The following is a 20,242-nucleotide window of genomic DNA, read 5'->3' on the forward strand; positions in this document are numbered from 1 at the left end:
CAATCAGGGATACCGGAGCACACGAACGGGACATGAAGATCATCGAACTGGCGCCGGCCAGTTGTCATCGCGGTCATATAAATCCACAGCATAATCAGGCTGCATGAGGCGCAGGTGTGCACCTTCCAATCAGCGCACCTGCGCGGACACCCGCACAGCTCGTGCTGGAGCGGCAGGATCATGACAAGAAGAAATACGGATGACCAAAAAATTAAAGCCTTGAAAATTGCAGTTCTGAGAAATAGAGAGCAGGAAGAAAAATTATGAGGTTTAAAGGGGGAAGGGTGTGTACGTTGATCATGGAAAAAGGGACAACATTAAATGAGGCAATGAAGTCAGAAAAATTAGAGAAATTAGGTCACCTCATAGTGCAAGTGATATTTGGCTGTGTTGAAGGTTTTGAAGCATCCCATTTATGCATGACGAATGATCTCCTCCACACGCCTGATAAAAAAAGAATGAAATGGAACACTACCTGAAGCCCCAACCTCCTAGATCTCGAAACAAATTTTGTACCGTTCTTGTCAATGTGTATGATATAGAAATGATAAAGTACTTTATGTGTGAAATGAAACTTTGGGAGAAAAAAAGGATTGCCTACTTAGAGAACAAATACGGTGGTACCTCTACTTACAAAATTAATCCGTTCTGGAATTCGTTTCGTAATGTGAAACGTTCATAATTAGAAACGCATTTTACATCTAAATATCTTTATCTGTTCCAAGCCCCCTGCCGGCAAAAACAAAGTATTCAAATTGTACATAATGTAAAGATTAATATAAAATTATGTTCATTTACCCAAAAAAACAAGTATTCAAAGTGTACATAATATAAAGAATAATAAAATATGATGTTCATTTCCCTTTGGCGTTGAGCAACGATGCAAAGAGTAGGCTGCATGATGAGGTATTGTCTGGGACGGAGGAGTAGGACGCAGGCACACAACTTAATTTCACTAAAATGAATAAATTCCACAAACTATGAATGCAAAACAAACAATATTATTAACTTTCAATGTTTCGTGATGTACGAATCAAGGATGTTTGCCTTCGACTGTCATAAGCCAGCTACACGGAGGCGGACCCAAATGCAGGTTTCCCAGGCAAAGGCATAATGTTCAGAGTGGTTTTATTCCCAACTAAAGTCATACACAGTTTAAGCAGTCCGAGAAGGCAGAGGCACACAAACGCGAGACTAGAGGTGAGATCCAAAAGCATGAAACAAGGTCCAATGACTATGAGGCAAAACTGGAGAACCCGAACAAAAACAAGACTCGGCTTTGATAGCTCAGACACGTGGTAACTATGGGGAGTACTACAAAACGCTTGCACACCCATGCAGTATAAAGCAGTGTCCACACACAGTAATGTAACGCAATGAATTGGCCAATGCCGATGACACGTTCCAAACTTAAATGCATGGTCTCATTAGAGTCAAATGGAAAACAGCTTTGTGCCAGCAGCCAGAGGCAGTACCCCTCAGCACAGTGGTTTGACCATACCCCTTGCAGGCAGCACTGACCACGGCAGTGCCTCGACCATGCACATAACTGAGCCCCCCCTCAAGGCGTGGATCCCAGATGCAACAGAATAAAAAACAAAAAAAAATGACCAGGGAAGGGTGGAAGAGGGACCGGGGGACGGCACAGACCGCCCCACCACAGTCAGTCTGGTGGCCGTCCAGACCAAAGCGAGGTGTCCAGCCGAGCAGTTCAGGAGGTAAGCCAGGATGCCAAACACCAGGGTCCCAACGGGGCGACTCAGGTGGACATCCTTGAGGAGGAGCCCAAAGGAATGGCAGGAACCAGACGGGAGCACGCGACGGCTCCGGACGAAGACCTCCCAGGAGGTGGTTGTGAGACACTGGCTGCCGTGGGTCGGTTGACGCTGAGACGTGGTCGTGAGGCAGCTGTGGATCGGTCGCCATCGAGGTGTAGTCATCAGGCGGCCAGGAATCGGTCGCTGCCGAAACAGGAGCAGAAGGCGACCGAGGATCAGTCGCCCTCAAGGCATGGACATGGTAATCGGTTGCCGATGAGGCATGAACGTGGGTCATCGGGTGGCCGAGGATCGATCACTGTCAAGGCATGGTCACCAGGTGGCCGGGATTGGTCGCCGCTGAAGCATGGCAGTTAGACAGCGGAGGATCGGTCACCGTCAAAGCGTGAACGTGGTCGTGGCTGACAGAATAGTGACTGCCTCCTCCTCGACGCCGCGAACTGCTCTTGCATTGCCGTGTGTTGCTGTATGTTGCATTGCTTCCAGCTACTTTCACTCCTCCATCGAAAGATCCCTTTGGTGCTCCTGAACCAACTTATCGATGCCCTCATCCTTTCCCAGCGAAACAATTTCCTCAACTTCCGGTTCATCGTCCACTTTTATCCACTCAAAATCCCGTTGAACAGTAGCATGAGCCCACATGCACGCATGCCTTTTTCATATATGATTTCTTTTGTTTTTGATGGACAAAGCAACTCTCGTCTTCTTCGTACTTGCACTGGCCATCAATTTCTTGAAAAAATGAAAAAGATATGAATAAATCCGTGAAGAAGTTGTACAGTACATACAGTCCAATCCAGTACAGTGTGTGTGAGCATATGACAATGAATTCGGTGACAAAGATACAGGAAATGCGTCACGGGTAAAGATTGACTTCCCTTCTAGCCAATGGAGATACGTGATGCCAGGAAGATGCTACATGCTAGCCAATAATAGAGCAGCTTTATTACGCCACACAAACCAAGATACAGGATGTCCGTCATGGCTAAGGACAGACATCCCTCGTAGCTAATGTGATGCCAGGAAGATTCTCCGGCGGTAGCCAATGGGAGAGCAGCTCTATTGTGCCACTTTCAAACCAAGAAACCGTATAGGATATTTATGTTCGGTGGAATCCAGTGCCATTTTTTCCCTTTTGTATCCTCAATATCTTTCTTAACTAGAGACAAAAAAAAATTCCGGGGAGGCTTTTCGTAAGCTGAATTCTATGCTAGTAGAGAGTTTCGTAAGTAGAGGTATCGCTGTACGTTGTCAAACCACAATGAACTGCATTTATGTGGAATTGACAGGCTAGTACCAATGCTTCACTCAATCAAACCAGTATGTCTCTCTCGCTCCTCAGGAACATCAACTCACGTGTGTGTTAATCATTTTAAAGACACAGGTCACTGTTCATCCTGTTTAAAATCTGCTACAATCATCATCCCTCCAAAAAAAAAGGATTTTCAATAGTCAAATAGTTCAATAGTTAAAAAAATACTATTGGTTATTATCCTGCAGAGCTTATCAAAGCCTTCAAGAAACTTGAACAGAACATTAAAGTATCTCTCCAACTTTTGACCACCATCAGTTTGGCTTAAACGTAATCATTCTTAAAAACTCGGAAAAATTTTTGGGAGTTATATGACTCAACATGACACACTGTTTAACCTCGATCTCCCCCATCCATCTTCACCAGGGTAAGACACTTTTTCTCAACTCAAACCTGCAGAATGTTAGGATTGACTCACATGACTCCTCCACCATGCTCAGCAAGGAATCCCCACTGGGCTATGCTTTGTCCTTTTTTCCTGTACTGGAGAAATGACTACATTCCCATCGATTCCTCTAACACAGACCTGGGAATACTATGGCCCTCAGGCAATATCCAGCCCGATGGATGTCCTTGTCTGGCCCGCTTAAGTTCAATCATAAATTAGAAAATACATGTTTAAAAATGGGCAGCACGGAGGCTCAGTTGGTAAAGCGTTGGCCTCATAGTTCTGAGTTCGATCCCGGGCCCACCTGTGTGGAGTTTGGGTTTTCTCCGGGCACTCCGATTTCCTCCCACATCCCCAAAACATGCAACATTAATTAGACACTCTAAATTGACCCTAGGTGTGATTGTGAGTGTGGCTGCTTGTCTCGATGTGCCCTGTGATTGGCTGGCACCCGGTTCAGGGTCTACACCGCCTCCTGCCGTTGACAGCTGGGATAGGCTCCAGCATGCCCCGCTACCTCGTGAGGATAAGCGCAAAGAAAATAGATGGATGTTTTAAAAAACATATACTGTATGCTGTGCATGCAATACAGCTGTGTTGCTTTTCTTTTGAAAAGCGTTAGTTTGTATTTACTGTAGTTCCATGTAGACGCACGTGCGAGCAGTGAGCCATGAGTGTAGGTAAACAGCAGCAAGTGATGCTCGCGATATTACCCTCAAGATTTCATCTTACGGCAAGAAAAGAAAAATTGATAATGAAAGTCGTGTTTTCAACAAGACATGGACTGAAAGTACTTTTCAGATGTCAAAGGTAAAGCTTTGTGTAAATTGTGGGACACAAGTTGTTGCGTGAAAAGGCTACAATTTAAATCACCACTACATTACATTACAACATGAGGACAAATACAAACAAAAACTGTCTGATGAAGACCATACAAGGGAGTCTGATGCGATGCAAGCAAAAATTTGAGGCCAACAAGGTTTTTTTTCACAAAACGTTCCACACACACAAATGCAGCTGTCAGGAAAAGTTATGTCATTTCTCACAATGATCCCCAAAAAAAAGAGTCAATTTTTTGACGGAGAGTTTACTAAGAAGTACTTATTGTACTCTGTTGTTCTGATATGCCTGGAAGACCGGATAAATGCAGAGGGTTGCGTCAGGAAGGGCATCCAGCGTAAAACTGTGGCAAACATATATGAGTGTTCATAATACGAATTCCACAACAGTTAGGTCGTGGCCCAGGCTTCATACACCTGCACCTCAACATCTTCATTTCTGCTACCTCCAGTTCTGCTTCCTGTTGTTTCTTCAGAGCCACCGTCTCTAATCCGTACATCATGGCCGGCCTCACCACTGTTTTATAAACGTTGGCCTTCATACGAGCAGCGACTCTTCTGTCACATAACACACCAGACACCTTCCGCCAGGTGTTCCAACCTGCTTCGATCCGTTTCTTCGCTTCCTTACCACACTCACCATAGCTCTGGATTGTTGACCCTAAATATTTGAAGTCCTCCACCCTCGCTATCCTCCCTGTATCCTCACTCTTCCCCCTCCACCTCTCTCATTCACACATATATTCTGTTTTACTTCAGCTAATCTTCATTCCTTTCCTTTCGAGTGCATGTCTCCATCTTTCTAATTGTTCCTCTCCATGCTCCCTGCTTTCACTGCATATCACAATATCATCTGCGAACATCATGGTCCAAGGGGATTCCAGTCTAACCTCATCTGTCAGCCTATCCATTACCACTGCAAACAGGAAGGGGCTCAGAGCTGATCCCTGATGCAGTCCCACCTCCACCTTAAATTCTTCTGTCACACCTAAGGCATACCTCACCATTGTTCTGCTGCCATCATACATGTCCTGTACTATTTTAACGTACTTCTCTGCTACGCCAGACTTACGCATGCAGTACCACAGTTCCTCTCTTGGTACTCTGTCATAGGCTTTCTCTAGATCCACAAAGACACAATGTAGCTCCTTCTGACCTTCTCTGTACTTTTCCACGAGCATCCTCAAGGCAAATAATGCATCTGTTGTACTCTTTCTAGGCATGAAACCATAGTGTTGCTCGCAGATACTTACTTCTGTCCTGAGTCTAGCCTCCACTACTCTTTCCCATAACTTCATTGTGTGGCTCATCAACTTTATTCCTCTAGAATTCCCACAGCTCTGAACATCGCCTTTGTTCTTAAAAATAGGAACTCAAACACTTTTCCTCCATTCTTCAGGCATCTTTTCGCCCACTAGTATTCTATTGAATAAGTTGGTCAAAAACTCCACAGCCATCTCTCCAAATTGCTTCCATACCTCCACCGGTATGTCATCAGGACCAACTGCCTTTCCATTTTTCATCCTTTGTCGTGCCTTTCTGACTTCCCCCTTACTAACCATTGCCACTTCCTGGTACTTTACACTTGCCTCTTCAACTCTTCCTTCTCTCTCATTTTCTTCATTCATCAACTTCTCAAAGTATTCTTTCCATCTATTGAGCACACTACTGGCACCAGTCAACACATTTCCATCTCTATCCTGAATCACCCTTACCTGCTGCACATCCTTCCCATCTCTATCCCTCTTTCTGGCCAACCTGTTTGCCCAACGTCGCATCTCGATGTACTCCTTTTGCCTCTCCTCAGTCCTATCAGTGTCCCACTTCTTCTTCGCTAATCTCTTTCCTTGTATGACTCCCTGTATTTTGGGGTTCCACCACCAAGTCTCCTTCTCCCCTTTCCGACCAGAAGACACACCAAGTACTCTCCTGCCTGTCTCTCTGATTACCTTGGCTGTCGTAGTCCAGTCTTCCGGGAGCTTCTGCTGTCCATCGAGAGCCTGTCTCACGTCTTTCCGAAAGGCCGCACAACATTCTTCCTTTCTCAGCTTCCACCACATGGTTCTCTGCTCTACCTTTGTCGTCTTGATCTTTCTATCCACCACCAGAGTCATCCTACACACCACCATCCTATGCTGTCGAGCTACATTCTCCCCTACCACTACATTACAGTCAGTAATCTCCTTCAGAATACATCGTCTGCACAAAATATAATGCACCTGCGTGCTTCTACCTCCGCTCTTGTAGGTCACTATATGTTCCTCCCTCTTCCGGAAATAAGTGTTCACTACAGCCATCTCCATCCTTTTTGCATAGTCCACCATCATCTGTCCCTCAAAGTTCCTTTCCTGGATGCCGTACTTACCCATCACTTCTTCATCGCCCCTGTTTTCTTTACCAATATGTCCATTACAATCTGCACCAATCACAACTCTCTCGCTGTCTGGGATACTCAGAACTACTTCATCTAGTTGCTTCCAGAATTTCTCTTTCAACTCTAGGTCACATCCTACCTGTGGGGCATAGCCGCTAACCAAATTATACATAACACCCTCAATTTCAAATTTTAGTGTTATCACTCGATCTGATACTCTTTTCACCTCCAAGACATTCTTAGCCAGCTCTTCCTTTAAAATAAACCCTACTCCATTTTTCTTCCCATCTACTCCATGGTAGAATAATTTAAACCCTGCTTCTAAACTTCTAGCCTTACTACCTTTCCACCTGCTCTGTTGGATGCACAGTACATCACCCTTTCTCGTAATCATCATGTCAACCAACTCCTGGGCTTTTCCTGTCATAGTCCCAACATTCAGTCCCTACACTCAGTCGTAGGATCTGTGCATTCCTCTTTTTCTTCTGACGATGGATCCGGTTTCCTCCTCTTCTTTATCTTCGACCCACAGTAGCTGAATTTCCACCGACGCCCTGCAGGTTAGCAGTGCCGGGGGCGGGCGTTGTTAACCCGGGCCACGACCAATCCGGTATGGGATTCTTTAGATGAATGCTCATATTTGTTTGTCACGGTTTTTACGCCGGATGCCCTTCTTAACGCAACCCTCTGCATTTATCCGGGCTTGGGACCCATAGGGCTGCATTAGAGGGATTACTGTATATCAAGTAATTAATTTATTCAAGTAGGTTATGTTTTAATAGATAACGATTTCTACTTTGTTTGTGTCCACCCATGTGTGCCTGGGTACATCCTCGTGCCTACATGTTTGCATGCAGGAGTGCATGCTCATCCACCTGTATGCATGTGTCTTTTAGTTGGCTCAGGTGGAGAGCTAATAGGAGGAGCAGACATGGCTACAGCTGCTGCAGAAGAAACAGACATCGATGCTGATGAGACAAATAAGTTGCCGGTTGCTGAGGAGCTAAATATTAATAGAGGGGTGACAGATCTGGATGCCACACCCAAGACATCAGACCTCAACCACTCGGAAAACAAGGTAACAATATTGTTTATTAGCTGTTCTACTGAAAGTGCCACTTACACCAAAATATACATTTTAAAATAGATATTATCAAAACTACATCAAACAATCACTTTGATGATAATACGATTCAGAAAAAGTGAGCTGGGAGCATTTTATTTAAGCACAAAATAGCGAAAGTATGTTGCAAAATTAGTCCCCCCCAACTATTATTTTTTTAATAGCTCTATACACACCTACTTGTCGTTTGCAACACACAAAGCTCTTGTCCTTTGCACCTGTGCAATCCATTCTTCACGACGACTCGGATCTTTTGGAAACGTGTGAAGAGTGAACCCATCCTCCCGAGTGTTCGAACAAAATCCAGCCATACAACAAGCCAGCATTTTGGCTAACACGCAGAAAAAAAAAATGACCGATACAAGTGGTAAAGACACTCCACTCCACTTGCTGGAGCTGCTAACTTCCGGCGTCTTGATCAACTCAAAACAGTTGACAGAATTTTTATGGTGGGTGATGAAAAAATCGATATACAGCCACATTATGACGTGCTGTGAATAAACGGATGAGTCCATTCCGGCCTATTTTTTTTCGTTAACAACATACTAAATTTCATGTTTTTAGGTGTCAGTGCCACTTGAAGTATAAAGCCCTTAACCATGTAAGCTTATTTCAGGATCTTGAACGCTCAAATGGTTAAAAACAAATAATTGAGTCCTAAATTACCGGTGGTAATCCTTGAGGAATTATTTCTATTCGCAGCAGAAGCATGGCTGAAATATCTTGTGCAAAATGCTTGAGGATATTTAAGGTAACATTTTGTTAAAACTTTGTCAACAGATTTCTTCTTTAGTTCATTTTAATTCACATTCAGTAAGCCTTGTATATACTGTAGTATTTTCTATTTTTTTTCCAATGTCCTACATAAGTATTTCTACATGTCTCAAAGTAATCTTTTTCTTGCTCACGAAATGAACACTATGGTGCTGACTACTCACATTTTAAGTACAGTGAATACTCAGTTCTGGAACGTCCCCGTTCTCGAACAAATCGTTTTTCGAATGAAAATTTCAAGATTTTTTTGCTTCTGTTTTGGAACGTAAATCCGGTAATCGAAAGCCCCGAAAAAACCCGGAAATAACACAACGCGCGCGGCGCAACAAGGCAAATCAGTATATTACGGAAGGACACGTTAATACAAGGCGTGTGATTGGTTCCTGGGCTGACATCGACCAATGAGACCACAAGAGGCTTTATCCCGTGAGCTGACTGGTTATGCATCATTGAAACCTCACACCTACCCATTTCCTTGTGCGGGTTGTCTTGTCCACGCTGCTGACCGTCTTGCATATTTACGGTATCTTAGTGTTGTGTTTGTGGTAACTTTATTCAGTGATAACATTTTATGATTATGTAGTTACAATAACTACATAACGGTCACGGCTAGCAGATTCCCCTGTCAGAAGGAATTTCAACTCCCATCTTTGAAAGAACTTTGCCCATGTTCTGGAGGAGGAGTGGGACATCGAGTCCGTGGGTACAATGTTCCATGTCTCCATTTCTGAGGTGGCTGACTGGAGGTATGGCCGTAAGGTGGTTGGTGCCTGTTGTAGTGGCAACCCCCGAACACGTTGCTGGAGACCAAAAGTGAGGGATGCTTTTCTGGCCTGTGGAACTCCCAACGCAGATGATAGGTACCAGCTGATCAAGCGGAATGCAGCTTCAGTGGTCATTGAGGAAAAAACCTGGGCGTGGGAGGAGTGTAGTAAGGCCATGAAGAACGACTTCAAGACTGCTTCGAAGAAATTGTGGTCCACCGTCCGGCCTCTCAGGAGGGGGAAGCAGTGCACCGCCAACACTGTGTTTCGTGAGGATGGCGCACTGCTGACCTCAACTTGGGACATTGTGAGTGGCTGGGCAGAATACTTCAAAGGCCTCCTCAATTTCACCAACAAGCCTTCCCATAAGGAAGCAGATTGTGGGTTTTCTAAGGGGGCTCTTCTATCTCTGGGGTTGAGGTCACCGACGTTCAAGGGCTCCGGGGCGGATGAGATTCACCCGGAGTTGTCCTGGTTGACTTGCCTCTGCAACATCATTTGGACATGGACATCCTTTAAGAAAGGGAACCACAGGATCCAGGGATCACACTCCTCAGCTTCCCTGGTAAGGTCTATTCAGTGGTGTTGGAGAGGAGGGTCTGTCTATAAATCAAATCTTAGATTCAGGAGGAGCAATGGTTTTCGTCTTTGCCGTGGAACAGTGGACCAGCTCTACAACCTCGGCAGGATCTTCAAGGGTGGATGGGAGTTCGCCTGCCCAGTCCACATGTGTTTTGTGGACTTGGAGAAGCCGTTCAATCGTCTCACTCGGGGATTCTTCTGGGGGTTTCTTCGAGACTATGGGGTACCAAACTTTCTGATCTGGGCTGTTCAGTACCTGTATAGTTTCAGAGTGTGGTCCTCATTGCCGTGTTTCATTTAATGTGGGTATTTTTTGGAAAGAAATGAGGGAACGCTCTATTTACAATCAATAATGTATCTTTGTTCATGTAGTTATGCCAGTGAGACAGAGTGACAGACAGAACACATTAATGGTTTTGTAATAGATCGCAGGATGTACATACAGAAATTAATGTATCTACTCTTTGTGAGATTTTTGTTTGTTGGTGTGCTGTTAGGTTTTCCAATTGTAAAATATGGCTCTATAAAAATTGTTAGTCAGTTCTAGTTAGCTCTAGTCAGGTCATGTATTGTGATTATTCAGGTCAAAGCAACATTAGAACACAACAAAAATAATGGGCGCTTACTTACTGTAATTTATTACTTATTGTATTATTGTAATTTATTGTAATAAAATTACTTTACCCACACCAAAACTTAAGCGGATGATTTGACAGAATGGCAGCATGTTGATACAAAACTTTGTTCTAGCACTAGCTTGCTAGGCTAAATAACATTTTATTGCCTGTATGCTAAGTGTATTAAAAGTAGGTGAACATACCTGTCCTGAGCACTGGTAAATTACAAGCATGTTTTTCCGCATTTACTCCTCATAATACAGTTGACCCAAATCCACTCACGTTGACAGTAGTAGTAGTAACGAGTGTATTTGGTCACGTATGAGCATAAAAAATAATGATGGTAAAAAACAGGATGATGTGGCAGGGTTCGCACGCGTCCCTAAAAGACCCTAAAAACCCTTAAATTTTCGAAGATGCATTTAGGGGCTCCTAAAAGTCCTTAAAATCCGCGAAAACCGGTCAAGCTCCTAAAAAGGCTTTAAATTATAAAAAAATCAAAGGGAGGACCTCTACTGCCAAAATTCTCCCGAAAAAATATCATCTTTCATTTTTAAAAAAATAGCGATCCGTCTGGCGTCTAAAACAGACGGAAATTCTCAACGGAAGTCACCGTGTTGACAACGAGTCGCCATCTTGTCATTGATATTCCATTGTTTGTTTCCGTGAGTCGGCATTTCACTTCGTCTTCGTTACATCTTTCATCGATCCAACTTGTATCATGGCGAAGTGCATTTTTCAAGATGCTTGGGTTGAAAGTAAGGAGTTTGGAAGCTGGGTTCGTTGAGATGCAAAAGATCGGCATATGTTTTAATGCCATCAGTGGAAGCAGAGCTACCAGCTAGGAAAGATGCGCGTCAAAGCGTTTGAGTCGCACCGGAAACAAAGGAGACACGCTGATTTGACGAAGACTCTCTCATCTTCCGTTGGTATGAATCTGTTTCTAAAATGTAAAGATAGTGAAGCATCAACTTCAGGCAGTGGTACTAGTAGTGCATGCGCACCTACAGTTGTCCAGCCATCGACATCAACCAGCCAGAAGTCAGCCTCTATGAACATAGTTCAATACACGAAGGCTGTGTGAGCAGGCAGAAGAAAAGAGGAAGCTGAGGTTTATCACCGAGGCCAATGCACTCAGAGGCCGAGCAAAGGACAAGAGAGCCTTTTTGGCACCTCTGCAGCAGCAAATAGAGGAGGCACTGGGTAGGCTCAAGGAGCTAGAGTAGGGGTGCTGAGACAGACATCAGTAGAAGACATTTGTGTATATAGTTGCAATTGTAGTTAGAATCAGTTTTTCTGTATACTGTTATGTGAAGATGTTGACAATGGTCATATCAATGAGAACTACCACAAGGGGCGACAGGTGATCACTGTCACAGGTACTGAGGTACTGGAACCTTTGATGAACCAAGAACAGCCGATGGCACCATTGGGTGAGTCTTTTTTCCTTACTCTTGATTTCCCACGATGGCCCTAAATTTTTCGTGTCGGCCCTAAATTTTTTCTGTGTCAGCCCTAAATTTTTCGTGTCAGCCCCTAAGAATGGCCCTAAAAAGCCCTTAAATTTTTGGGTTCAACTAAGTATGAACTCTGTGTGGTATCAAAATGTAGTGATACTGCTACTTATGAAATTAATTCATTCCAAAAGTCATTTTGTAATGTGATTTTTTTTTTTTTATAAGTAGAAGCGCATCTTAAATGTAAATAGCCGAAAGTTCCATTTTGTTTTCATCTGACGACAGAACTTTCTCCCATGACTCCTCTGTATCATCCAAATGGTCATTGGCAAACTTAACACAGGCCTTGACTTGTGCTGGTTTAAGCATAAGAATCTTCCATGCCATGCATGATTTCAAACCATGACGTCTTAGTGTATTACCAACAGTCACCTTGGAAACAGTGGTCCCAGCTCTTTTCAGGTCATTGACCAAGTCCTGTAATGTAGTTCTGGGCTGAATCCTTTCACCTTTCTAAGGATCATTGAGACCCCACGAGGTGATATCTTGGATGGGGCTCCATTCCGATTGAGATTGGCCGTCATGCTTAGCTTCTTCCATTTTCTAATGACTGCTCCCACAGTCAACCTTTTTTCACCAAGCTGCTTCGCAATTTCTCCGTAGCCCTTTCCAGCCGTGTGGAGTTGTATAACTTTGTCGCTGGTGTCTTTGGACAGCTCTTTGGTCTTATCTCTCTCACAATGGACATGCACTTACGATGAAAATGTAAGACCCCTCCATTATTTCTAAGTGGGAGAACTTGCAATATAGGTATATGTTCAAATACTTATTTTCATTTTACAACTACAGATAAATCATCCCACAGCAAAGTACATTCATGTCTGACTGTGATTGGCTGATTCTTACAGTTGATACCCAGCCCTCCAAAGTCAGCTACAGAATGAGCTCCAGTCTGCCTTTGAATGGGACAAATGATGTATAGAATAAAATTATTGGTTGTACACACCCTCAGAGCATGTTTTAGTTGTTCTTTGCTGTCCATAATCCACTTCAATTTTCACAATTTTCGAACAGTTGCTGGTTCACAGTTTTCTCAACATTGATTGGATCCACTTTGTCACTCAGAGAAAGAGACTCCTTACACTTCCATCATGACATCATAAGATCCCAATTAGCCAGTGCTGAATTGGGTTTTCATCTAATCGATAACTTGTCCTGTTGTTGGATGCGCTTTTTACGATTTTCTGCAATTATCTCCTGACTTTGATTCAAAACAGCTGATGCTTAATTCTGTGTTGACTCACTCTTTTAACAGATTGTGCATATTGTTAGCAACAGATGTAAAAAGTGCTGGTAAAACTAAATTGTGGAATCTCTTACTAACAAACTCTTTCAGCACAACATTATTTTTTTTATTCCATCTTTTCTTAGTGAATTCAAGTAGTCTAAATTTTCAAATAATCAACGAGTTCTGTGGGGATGTCAGAGCAGCTTGTATGAGTAAGGCCAGTTAATTAGGAAATTGGGACCGTAGCCCTGTTGTCATCTACATCATTATGGTTTTGCACGCCACCATCCCATGTCCTGTATTTTAAAGAAGGAGGCACTGAAACAAATATATCACAGAAAATGAACTGATTATCCCGATACTTTTTGGGAAACCAGCAACTGCATAAAAGACATACTTTGTTTGATGTAATTTGCCCCGACTCCGTGGCAATTGGATGTACAGGTAGTATATGTGCTCACCCTGCATAATATTGAGTTTAATATTCTGGACAGCGCACCTGCACAGAGAGAGAGGGAGGAGAGAGGAAGAGCACAGCACCAATTGAGAGAGTACACTGAAATGATCCAGACGTACATAAATGCAACAAAATACAAGTGAAAGGAGTTTTGTCACAGGTTTTATTGACATGAGCTTGTATACAACTCAAATACAGTACACCAGACCACGGCAATATTTGAAATGGATTTATCCTGAAATAACTGCTACAAGTCCAATAACAAAGAGCAATCTACTTAAGTTCAAAGTCCACATAAAGAGCAAATACCTTCAAAGTTCACTTAAACGGTCTCTGAAGATTGGGAAGGAGTTTGAGGCCACCTCTTGTCATGGTCCTTAATCAACAGATGGCAAATGGGGAAACTCACACTTCCTTGTCATTGTAGCAAAACAACAAACAGCGATGGGAAGGCAATCGTGCTATGACAGAAATTACGGTTGAGGACAGAAGATTCCCAGGGAGACGACAAAGACAAGAAGTTAGAGTGAGACAGAGTCAACATAGTAATTAATATAGCGTGTTTGGCAAACGCAATCACGCTTGCTGCCAGTTACTAGATCAGCTTCTACATCAGTTTGCATGACCAAACAACTTTGCATGTCAAACGATTGACTGAAACAGGTTTTTAGTATCAATTTAATCAATGGTTTCGTATTTGTTTGCGTTGTTCATATGACTAACAAGACTAGTATTAAAGTATTGCAGAGGAAGGAATATTTCAATGTAATGAAGGTCTTCTATTGATACCGCCATTCAAGTGCCATTACTCTGCCTTTCTTGTAATTATAATTACAAGATACAGGGATTCCTCAGGTTAAGATGGTGTCAACCGAAGACATTTCGACTTTACAACGCTCGTCCCCTGTCCGCCATTTTGTCTGGCTAATTCTAGTCCGTGTTTGTGTGCCGGGAGTATTTTTGCATTTTTTGCCCTCCTTTTTAGACATTATCGCCCCAAAGAAGAAAGCTGTGTCTTTTAGCAACGCTTCTGCCATCAAAAGAAAATCCATTAGCATGGAAACGAAGCTCAAGATCATAAAAAGATTGGAGAAAGGAGAGACACCAACACCACCGAGGCTTCAGTTGGTCCACCGTGGTGACAATTATTAAAGACAAAGCCCGTATTTTAGCGCATGTGAAAAGTTTAGTTCTTATGTTGGATACAATGATCACAAAACAAGGTTCTTAACCCTAACTCTAACCCTACTTGTCGAGATGGAGAGGTTAGAAGACCAGGTTCCTTCACAATAGCAAAGCACAGCCTCCCCTTCTTCTTCTCCATCCATCTCTCAGCAGTAATGCTAAATACATCATTGTGTTTATTTCAATGTATTTGTTTTTTATACAAAGTATTTTGATATAAATTCCGACTTTAATGGTGGAATTCAACTTAAGTCGAAATTCATGTTAAGTCGGTACTGTAGGAACAGATCTCAGTCGTAGACCAAGGACTCCCTGTACAGTAATAATAATAGTAATTGTTTTTTTAGTAATTGGCCCGTTCAAGAGCTGTTCAACCTGTGATACTGAATTCATTACCTCCAGGACAGACAAATGTATCTTCTGTCCACCTGTATTTCTAATCAATTTTACTTTCAGTACAAATAGAGTGAGTGTGTTAAACTCATCAGTCTAAGACAAAACTGTTCTGCCGTCGTCTGCATGACTAAACAGTCAACCTGAAAGGTTAAAAAAAGGCATAGCTAAATCGAATCGTTTGAACACTTTGTTCTCCGTCCCCCGAGACTGCACCAAGGTCACCAAAGAGTACCATTGCTGCATGTTGGCAACCTCTGATTAACATTATACAATCCACACTTGCCCATTCGCAATCCAAAGTCCACGGCCCAGCATATTCACAGATTTTGTTTATTTTTGTTTTTGTTAATTGACCGTATTTTCACGATCGCAAAGGTATTAAATTATCTTTTGAATAGACAAGTTGCCACATTAGTCATGGTGCCACTTATGTGCACATTGACTTCCAACATTTACAAATGTTTTTGTGTGACTTGTCCAACAGAGTATACTTAAACACACTGGTTTCACTGTTACCCTTCATGTCAGCAAATGTTTAACCGTCTATGTAAGATATCACATGATGGCACTAATGATGCAGTGAGAAACAATTGCAGTTCACATCTGTAAGCAGAAGACAGCTTAGATTGCCCCACACATTGCCTGTGTAGGGAGGTCATTACTGACAATGTTGCTCACACACTCGGTGTCACATCAGAACTAAAATTATCACACCACAGCAAACAGAGTAGCATAACTTGCAAATAATAAAATACATAAAAGAATGTCTCGTGAAATAATTGACAGAAAACATGCTCTCTAAACACTATTAACCTCCTCCCAGAATGCTTTGTGGCACTGTTGGCACTAAGACTTTAGATAGCACATCATACCATTTTGTTGAACATGCCAAACTAGAAGTGTATTTTCAGATAGAATTACAAGGTTTTTTTAAATGTATAAATGTGTAAGCAATTAGTGACATACACTGCTACTAAAGATACCTTCCATGCCTTACTTCCAAATGACATTTCAATTTTCTTCCATTACCTAAAAGATTTCACTCAGACTAGCCATCAATCATACACTACTCTTACGAGGAGCAATTCTGGTTTGCACAATATGAATCCAGATGGTGCTAAAAATGAAAGCTCTCAAAACATGTTCTTACACAAGACGCCAGCACTCCATCTCAATTTGTCGACTTTAATATGAATATAAAAATCATTTATATTTGGAAAAATATGCCCCTCGATACTGACACATAATGAACCAATCCATAAACATTAATATGTGGTGTATAGGATCAACAAATGCATGCACTAACAGCCTCCACATTTTTGCTTCTAAAATGTAATTTCTTCCAGGTATTTTCATTGATGTCGCAAAATTAGTTGCAACAAGTTTGAACTTCATGCAATTAGCTATTATAATTTGAATGTATTTCACAATCAGAAGTCAACTTCATCTCTCCTTCTGTGGTTTCAGATTTCAGAGGAGGCCTCCTTAGTGATGTCCAGCCCCAGGCTGCTGCTCCCTGCCTCAAGTGTACTTTCTCCTGGCACTCTCTTGTCTGTTCACCATCAAATTCAACTGCTCCAACAGGAGCTTCAGCAACAGCAACAGCAAACAGAAGTCGCTGTGGCACAGGTGGGTTTGCTTTAAACATAGAGATTTCATTTCATATGTGACTGGCCCAGACAGTATAATACAACCCTTCTATCAGTTTATTTATATTGCACTTTTTATACATTAAAAGGAGATAAACATGAGATAAAAACATAATTAAAATAGCAACAAAAGTTAAGTTTGTGCTAGCGAGATAAACTCATCTGCTTTCACATCTGTCTGTCTTTTCGTGGCATGAAACAGGCTTTATGAGACTCGGCAGTTGTCCATTTCTCGGAGTTTTTCCTAGAAGAGGAATAAGATGTGCATCTACACTAGCAACACAAAACACGCACCACCGCTTTTAGTTTTTTTTCTGTCAAAGTTCCAATGTAGTAAGAAAGGCTAAAACAAATACTAAAACCAAAAAAACAGTTCAGGGTGTACCCCACCTCACGTCCAAAGATAGCTCTGGTAGTCTTTAGCATGCCCAAAAAACCTCGTGAGAATAAGCAGAATACGAGATGGATGAATAAAAAAAAAAACTCGAAAAGAAAAAACTAAACTGAATCATTTGCCTAAAATTAAAAACTAATAAAAACTAACAAGCCGTTCTAACAAGTGATTAAAACTAAATTGGAATAACTCTAGACAAAATAAACAAAATGAAAAAGACAAACCTCTTATGATCATGTTTCCACCTTGAATCTACCCTTTCAGTGCGGTCAGGATAATTCTAATTTTTCCACATCAAAGCTATCATTATCTCCACCTTGGGTTTTTGGATTTTTGGAATATCCAAGAACATCATATGATGGGGGTTCTAGTTAGGATTGGATTACCAAATCTACTGTATATCCCAATTTCACTAGTCAGAATAATATTATGCTGGTTTGAAATACAGTGGAACCTTGGAATTTGAACAACTCACGACTTGTAAAAATTGGAGTTCAATCAAAACAAATCTGAGTAAAAAGTGCCTCCAAGTTCGACCCAATTGTCGGAGCCCAGACACCCAAGCAAAGCCGGAAGTGAAAAGAGTATCAGATGTAGTGATGAGGATGAAATTTGAAATTAAGGACATGTTGGCGAAGGGAACAGGGGCGATGAATAAGTGATGGCATTGCCAGTGGTGAACACTTATTTCCAGAAGAGACAGGAAGATAGAGTGACCTACAAAAGCGGAGGTAGAAGCACGCAGATGGATTATATTTTGTGCAGACGATGTAATCTGAAGGTGGTTACTGATTGTAAGGTAGTGGTGGGGGAGAGTGTAGTTTGACAGCATAGGATGGTGGTGTGTAGGATGACTCTGGTAGCGGATAGGAAGATTAAGAAGAAAAAAGGTGGAGCAGAGAATCAGGTGGTGGAAGTTGAGGAAGGAAGAATGTTGTGTGGCCTTTGGGAAAGAGGTGAGACAGGCTCTAGATGGACAGGAAGAGCTCCCGGAAGACTGGAATACGACTGCCAAGGTACTCAGAGAGGCAGGCAGGAGAGTATTTGGGGTGCCTTCTGGTAGGAAAGGGGAGAAGGAGACTTGGTGGTGGAACGCGAAAATAGAAGAAGTCATCCAAGGAAAGAGATTAGCGAAGAAGTGGGACATGGAGAGGACTGAGGAGAGGCGGAAGGAATAATATGAGATGCGACATAGGGGAAAGGTAGAGGTGGCAGAGGCTAAACACAAGGCATATGAAGACATGTACACCAGGTTGGATACGAAAGAAGGAGAAAAGGATCTCTACAGGTTGGCCAGACAGAGGGATAGAGATTGGAAGGATGTGCAGCAAGTAAAGGTGATAAGGATAGCGATGGAAATATGATGACTGGTGCCAGTACTGTGCTAAGTAGATGAAGAGAGTACTTTGACAAGTTAATGAATGAAAAAAATGGGAGCGAAGGTAGAGTAGAAGAGGCAAGCATGAATGACCAGGAAGTGGCAATGATTAGTAAGGGGGAAGTTAGAAAGGCACTGAACAGAAGGAAAAATGAAAAAGATAGTTGGTCTTGATGACAAACCAGTGGAGGTATAGAAGCAATTTGGAGAGGTGGCTGTGGAGTTTTTGACCAACTTATTCAATAGAAGACTAGCAGGAGAGAAGATGCCAGACAAATTGAGGAAGTGTGCTAGTCCCCATTTTTAAGAACCAAGTTCTCAGCTCTGGAAGCTATAGAGGTAAAGAGATGATGAGCCACACTATCAAATTATGGGAAAGAGTAGTGGAGGCTAGACTCAGGAGAGAAGTTAGTATCTGCAAGCAACAGTATGATTTCATGCCTAGAAAGAGTACCATAGAGCATTATTTGCCTTGAGGATCCTCGTGGAAAAGTACAGAGAAGGTCAGAAGGAGCTACATTGTATCTTTGTAGACCTACAGAAAGCCTTTGACAGAGTACCAAGAGAGGAACTGTGGTACTGCATGCACAAGTTGGTGTGGCGGAGAAATATGTTAGAATCGCACAGGACATGTATGAGGGCAGCAGAACAGCGGTGAGGTGTGCCATAGGTGTGTCAGAAGAATTTAAGGTGGAGGTGGGACTGCATCAGGGATCCGCGCAAAGCCTCTTCCTGTTTGCAGTAGTAATGGATAGGCTGACAGATGAGGTTAGACTGGAATCCCCTTGGACTATGATGTTCGCAGATGAGATTGTGATCTGCAGTGAAAGCAGGGAGCAAGCAGAGCAACAATTAGAAAGATGGAGGGACGCACTGGAAAAGAGAGGAATGAAGATTAGCTGAAGTAAAACAGAATATATGTGCATGAATGTGAGGGGCGGAGGAGGAAGAGTGAAGCTCCAGGGAGAAGAGATAGCATGCGTGGACGACTTCAAATACTTGGGGTCAACAATACAGAGCAATGGAGAGTGTGGTGAGGAAGTTAAGAAACGGGTCCAAGCGGGGTGGAACAATAGGCGGAAGGTGTCTGGTGTTTTATGTGACAGAAGAGTCTCCGCTAGGATGAAGGCCAAAGTTTATAAAACAGTGGTGAGGCCAGCCATGATGTACGGATTAGAGACTGTGGCTCTGAAGAAACAACAGGAAGGAGAACTAGAGGTAGCAGAAATGAAGATGCTGAGATTCTCGCTTGGAGTGAACAGGTTGGATAGGATTAGAAATGAGCTCAGCCAAAACAGCCAAAGTTGGATGTTTTTGAGACAATGTTAGAGAGAGCAGACCTCGATGGTTTGGACATGTTGAGAGGGGAGAGAGTGAGTATATTGGTAGAAGGGTGCTGAGGATGGAGCTGCCAGGCAAAAGAGCGAGAGGAAGACCAAAGAAAAGGTCAGTGAGGACAGTGGGTGTTAGAGAGTAAAATGCACGAG

The 20,242-nt window shown here is 42.6% G+C and overlaps 1 protein-coding gene across 5 annotated transcripts in view; it reads left to right on the top strand.

Annotated features, from left to right (window-relative positions):
• The window catches only part of LOC133503188 (carboxyl-terminal PDZ ligand of neuronal nitric oxide synthase protein-like), a 123,824-nt gene that overhangs the window by 64,232 nt on the left and 39,350 nt on the right, over positions 1-20,242 (top strand). For 4 of the 5 annotated variants that reach the window (XM_061824506.1, XM_061824508.1, XM_061824509.1 and 1 more), the window contains 2 exons: positions 7,549-7,769; positions 16,802-16,963. In XM_061824506.1, coding sequence (XP_061680490.1) covers positions 7,549-7,769; positions 16,802-16,963 — 383 coding nt within the window. The remainder of the gene's footprint in view (positions 1-7,548; positions 7,770-16,801; positions 16,964-20,242) is intronic. The other variant, XM_061824507.1, reaches the window with a different exon arrangement.

The sequence above is a fragment of the Syngnathoides biaculeatus genome, chromosome 7 (assembly GCF_019802595.1).
Source record: "Syngnathoides biaculeatus isolate LvHL_M chromosome 7, ASM1980259v1, whole genome shotgun sequence".
NCBI lineage: Eukaryota > Metazoa > Chordata > Actinopteri > Syngnathiformes > Syngnathidae > Syngnathoides > Syngnathoides biaculeatus.